Genomic DNA, 6,003 nt, shown 5'->3' with positions numbered 1-6,003 from the left:
AATTGTTGTTTCCATAAAGTAAAGAGAAAACATTCTTTGACTTTAAATGAAAAGAAAAAAAGTTTTTAAAGATAATTATCATTTACTAAGAGAGCGATTTATTTTTTATTGCTGGGTTGTTTCTTTCTTAACTTGGTTTATTATGGGAAAAGGCTTAATTTATTTTAAATTTATAATTATTGCATTTAAATGTATTTATTGGAATGTTGTCTTATATAATTAGTTTTATTTATGCTTATATCACAAGAAAATTTAACAAAAGTCTCCTAAGTCCTTAAATTTAATTCTAAGCGAATCCTAATTTGTTACAGGCAATCGATATAAGCGGTTTTTATTTTTTTAAAGGAAAACATCACAGTTTTTAGTTTAACTAAAATTCAATTATTTTTCTTGTTTATTATGAATAGCTGGAAATTTTTGAAATCAATGGGGCACTCAAATGAAAAAAAGAAATATATATATAACTAATAATTAGAAAATATTGCCAAAAGCAAATTCAATGGCAATTTTTATAAACAAAAAACTTGAAAAGTTTTAAGGAAAAAATGTCACTGAGTTTGCTTTTAAATGGATTTTGAGTCAAGTCGGAAGGAAACGTATTTGGTCCTGCCGCAACTACCTAATCAAAAACCCGGACCCGGAAACCTGCTTAGAGCGCGTGCCTGGCCAATGTCCATGAAAAACGTCCAACGTCAGTGGGTCGACTATAAGAATGCAAGCTACCCTTATCATCTAGTTAAAACGGCAGGACTACGTTCCGATTTCTACTCCTTGAACTCGGGCTTAATACTAAACTCGGGTTTGGGCTGCTGTCCACCTGTCATCGCTCCTGCTCCCGCCGCCGCAGCAGCCGCAGCACTAAAGGCCGCCAGATTTCCCAACATGGACCCATTCTGTGGCATACCAGGATACAGATTCTGATAGAAGAGCGGATTCTGCAGCTGAAAGAGTGCCATCAGGTGGGTTAGTTGGAAATTTGGAGCCGTTGCATCTGCCCCGGTTGCAGCAGCGGCGGCAGCAGCAGCATTGAAGTTGGGCAGCAGATTGGGGAATACTCCATTCGAGGGTGGCAGTGGATTTGCAACTGGCAAGGCAGGATTACTAACATCATCTTCGACTTTCAAACGCTTTGCTTCTGGCTGTTGAGCATCGGCAGGCAGTTGCTGTAGAGAACAAAAAGATAATTACAATTCCAACCTATTAATATGGATTTATATACTTACAATTTTCTTGGGTGGCCTGCCACGCTTGCGGGCCAGGAAATGCTCGGCGGAAAGGGAGGACAGAGGCGTTGAATTGTTGCTGGTAGGTGGAGGAGGTTGAGGCAGCTGCGGTGTCGGGGTGGCATCCAGTGATGTTTCTTCCACGTCCGACTTGGATTTGTACTGTTGGTATGCCTGCTCCCCATCCTGACGATCATGCTTACGCTTATGGCTGATCATCTGGCTGCTGGAGTGCAGGATAAAGTTGCAGTTCTCACGTACGCAGTGAATATGATTGCACACAGTGGAGAATTTGCAGTCTTCGAATGGACAGGCTTCGGTCTTTAGTATTTTCTTAAAGCCATCCATTTTCAGCTGATGGTCTTTAAGATGATAGGTCTTGTGTTTGTCTGCGGGATGGAGAAGCATATGGAGTAAGCAATAAGTAATTTAATTTAATGAAAAAAGAGTATATCTTACCCATATCGGCCTTGTTTTTGAATGTGTGATTGCAGCCCTCGCGACAGCAATGATAATGCGATATCTTCTTGCCATAGAAGGGACAATCCTCAATGCGGCAGTTTTCGTGGGCGCGAAAGCGTCGGAAACCCTCATTGACTATCTCCGAGTCCTTACGATGGAAATTAGCATGCATCTGGACATCACTGGTGCTCACATAGACCTTGGGGCAGTGTTCGTAGATGCAATGGTAGTGCGTCTGCTTCCAGTTGTATGCACAGCCGGCTCCATAGGATGGGGCGCAGTCGTCAGACGAGGAGAATCGTGCGAATCCCAGCTTAAGACTCTCTTTACGTTTCTTGTGCCACTTCAAATGCCGAATGATATCGTCTTTTTTGCTAAGGATCTTACCCTGGCAGGGCTCATCGTGGCAATGGAAATGCTCACGTAAGTTCTCCTGTCTACACAAAACGTTCTCGCACTCCAAATACGATGAGACCTTGCGCAGGTTCTTTAAATTCTCCTCGTTCTGCAGAAAGGCATCCAAACTGCTGGCTGTGGACAAACTTTGGACCACCCCTTTGCTCTGATCACTGGATGGTGGGGTCAGCATAGAGTTCGACTGGGTCTGGGCAATTGGGGTATTTGGTGTATGTTCCATCTCAACGGGCGTGATGCTGTATGAAGAGTCGGCCGGCTGCTTGATGGGAGTGTACTGCTGGAGCAGGGAGACAAATAAAGAGATCAGAGAACTATATTAAACTATATGTTGGCAGACTGCTTGGTGCCCAACGGCAGCTGTTGGTGGGGAAACAAACCCACGCAATGCCGACACAGCTGTTTGTTTTCATTGGAATTGAGATTTTGTTCTCTTTCTTTTTTACTTGTGTTTACTTTTGCAAAAAAAGAACAAAAACAAAATTGTTTTTTAATCACGAATTATGACAAATACTCCTATGTAAGTGGAAGGGCTCAAATTACACACATAGATGTCCCCAAAAAGCGTGGGATTGCTCGAAATTAAACTTATTAAATAAGATAATTATTCAATACAATTTATGACTTCAAAGTTGAAAGTGAACTTACCATGCTTGGAGAATCAATGCTATCGATAGTGCTCTCCAGGGGTTGTACACCCGACAACTGCATCAACTTTGCATCAGAGCTGCCATTGCCCGATGAGCTGCAACTATTGTAACTGGACAAAGGTTTGTCATCGTCTTCATCATCATCATCATCATCTTCCCCATTCTCTTCATCATCATTATTTACTACTTCTTCATCCACTTGATCTTCATTCTTCTCATATTTAAGTGTGACGGCCGAAACTGCTGAGGCTACTGTTGTTGTTGATGTTGCCAAGATGTCGTTGGCAACATGTTGCGCTGCTTGCTCGTTTGGCGTTGATGTCACTGTGGAGGATTGTAGAAAATTATTTGTTGTAACTTGCTCTGTGTTTAGTGTTTGCAAATTGGATAATTGTCCCAATTGTTGTTGTTGTATGGAGCGGGAACTGGGTGTGTTAGGTGTTAGTAGGAGATTTGAGGTTGTCAACAAATGTTGTTGCTGTTGCTGCTGTTGTTGCTGCTGCTGCAACATGTATTGTGTTAAGGGCAATGTGCTTAGCAACATTTGTGGCAATTGGTTAGCGAAATTCATGGTGTTTGTGTTGTTGTTGTTGTTGTTGGTGTTAGGAGTTGTGGGTGTTGTTGTTTGTGTTGTAAATATGTGTGGTTGTTGGTGTTGTTGTTGATGTTGTAACGAAATCAAATTACTATTGGGATTGGGACTACAACTACGGCTACTACTACAGTTCGTGTTTTGCGAGTTAATGCGTTTTTGCGTTCTTGTTTTGAGTTGTTGTTGCTGCTGTTGCAGGCATGTGCTACTGGTGATATCCTCTTTCTGTGTCTGTGTATATGTTGTATATCCTGGTAGCTGTTGTTGCAATTGCTGCTGCTGTTGTTGCTGCTGCTGCTGCAACAAATTCATCATATAAAGCTGCATGATAAATTCCATTTGATTCGACATATTGGCACTTTGATATTTTCTTATTATTTTCGAGGAGGGCACAGCACAAATTCAGTTCGTTTTCTTTATAGAATTTTCTTTATTTCCACTTCACGTCTCAACACGACAATTTTATTCGATCGCACGATCGCTTAGTTTCGAATAGCTCAGCGATCCTCAAAGTTCGGCTGCGCAGTTCAAACTGTTCCAACTCTTCCGCTGCCTCTGGCTAATATAGCAAAAATTACGCAAAAAGGTTTCTCCAATAACCCAATCCGAGCAGCAACCCTCTCTTTCGTCTCTTAAAAAACCGATCTGCCAAGAACTCTTGCTCTCCGTTTTTTCGTTTTCCACTCTCTCACTCTCTCTCTTAAAAAATAGCCCAAGGTCCTCACATTTGGTCGGTGGTGAGTTGAACTCCAACCCTTAGTTTTTTAGCGACCCTTCCATTTGGGAAAAATGTGTGTTCGGAAAAACTCTATATGGCCCTTGCGTAACTTATTTTCAGCTTCCTTTTTTTTTTTTTTTGCTAGTTTTTCTCGACCAATAAAATGCCAGCATTCATGTAAATTTATATAGAAATTCGAGTTTTTTAAGTAAAAAATGTCATTGGAAGAGGGAATGATTGTCCTGGAATTTCCCCTCTCCAGCAAAGTGAGGCAGTGAGAAAGAGAGAGAGAGAAGGATACGATGATGAGTAAAGGAATTTCGTTGCAAAAGGAGTAGACAATCTAAAAAGACTAAACATTGACTATGCTAATAAAGTACAACTTTAAATGATTAAATGATATTTAAAATGTCTTACTTAGTTACAGTCCTTTTATGTCCTTTATACAAAACTATTCGAAAGATTTTCTCATAATGTCTAACGGACAGAAAACAATTTGAGAATTTGTTCATTCATTCGCATTTCCATAAATATAATCAAACCTTACAAAATGTAGAACCCGCATCCTTGATTCATTGAACGAATCCTTATGCAAATTTCTTTTAAAAACTTTAGTTTTTGCGCGCCCAGAACAGAAAAAGAGCCCAAAACTAAATCTGGAGCAGCTGCTCGTCTTTAAGATAATCGAATAAAATCCATTCAAATGCAAAAAAAATATATGTACATACATATATATATATCCTTCCTATTGCAAAAGTTTTTAAAATTAAAATCACAATCGAACAAAAAAAATCTACATTACAATCGCGCAAAAAAACTCAATTAAAAATGGCAAAAATTTTCTTGAGCTCAGCTAGAAAAAAATTTGCATATAAAAAAAACATTCGCAGAAATTTTCAGCAGCAGCAAACCCTTCGCCAACAATAAAATGAAACCCATGGAACGTCATGTAACATCCGTTACGCAAACTCAGAAAATCCTTTGCAATGTAATTTGCATAAATTATTGTTGTAAAATATTGGCAAGTCGTAGAAATTTGCATAATTTTGGCACAGGCGCAGCAACGACCCGAGGCGAGAGAGGGCGAGCAGGCAGGATCTGGATCAGAGGCAGCCAGTGTTATGCAAATGGACCTGCCACACCGGAGAGGGTGATCGGAACGAAGAAGGAGGAGGGTTCGACTGCGCACGCGCGCCATGTGGAAATTTATGCAAATCACGAAAGGAAATCCATCGAACAAATCGATTTGGCGAAGGGCGGAAGTTGAGGTCGATTGATTTTGAATGTGGGACCGAGAAAGGATGGAGGAGAGGGAGAAAGGGATAGAGTTGGTTTGTCACTTGGTTGGCGAATTGGGATTGAAGTGGATTTACCAATTGTTGCCATAATTGAGTGACATGGATAACACAGAACCAGGCCTAAGTCCAGAGACCTAGCACAGCACATTCAGGATGATGAACCATGTTCCATGTCCCAGGCTATTGATTACAAAAAAGGTTCCTCCACGGTAAAATGGCAACTGGTAACTGGCAAACGAAAATGAAAATCTGCATGAAAATGCAGACAAAAGCCCATCCAGATCCATAGTATAAAGACGATTCTGAGTCGAGGCTTGTTTTATTTCTGTTTCTATTTCCATTCAAATTTATATTTCCATTTATTCTTCTATGCTTTTGCATTGTGAATTTGCATATGAGAATTTTCCACATTCAGTTATAAATAAAAGTAATTCGAAATGGAAAACTTTTGTACATATATTTTGGTCATTGTTGAGAGTTGTTTTTAGATTTCTTCTCCCCGAGAGGCCTTCTCTCTCTCCCTCTCTCAAAGGATAACAACCGCTTTGCCCATAAAGCGACAATTATTATTTCAGGACTATGTATAGTAGTGGGAAATGTTGTGCAAAGGCAGTCAGGAATTAGCATTACACTAGGAAATCCTTTG

The 6,003-nt window shown here is 40.2% G+C and overlaps 1 protein-coding gene across 2 annotated transcripts; it reads right to left on the bottom strand.

Annotated features, from left to right (window-relative positions):
• Positions 1-434: 434 nt before the first annotated feature.
• cas (castor) lies at positions 435-3,840 on the bottom strand. 2 transcript variants are annotated; one of them, XM_068297445.1, is made up of 5 exons: positions 3,437-3,840; positions 2,748-3,073; positions 1,683-2,376; positions 1,224-1,612; positions 435-1,163 (listed from the first exon to the last, which is right to left on the bottom strand). In XM_068297445.1, exons 1-5 carry the CDS (start codon positions 3,690-3,692, stop codon positions 765-767), a joined length of 2,064 nt encoding a protein of 687 aa, XP_068153546.1. In that variant the 5' UTR covers positions 3,693-3,840; the 3' UTR covers positions 435-764. The 2 variants fall into 2 exon arrangements, with proteins under 2 accessions (XP_068153546.1, XP_068153545.1); XM_068297444.1 differs by having other exon boundaries at positions 2,748-3,840.
• Between the last annotated feature and the right edge of the window lie 2,163 nt (positions 3,841-6,003).

Source organism: Drosophila tropicalis, unplaced genomic scaffold (genome assembly GCF_018151085.1).
Source record: "Drosophila tropicalis isolate 14030-0801.00 unplaced genomic scaffold, ASM1815108v1 contig_859, whole genome shotgun sequence".
NCBI lineage: Eukaryota > Metazoa > Arthropoda > Insecta > Diptera > Drosophilidae > Drosophila > Drosophila tropicalis.
The sequence above is the reverse complement of the archived record's forward strand: the minus strand, read 5'-3'. Positions and strand labels throughout refer to the sequence as shown.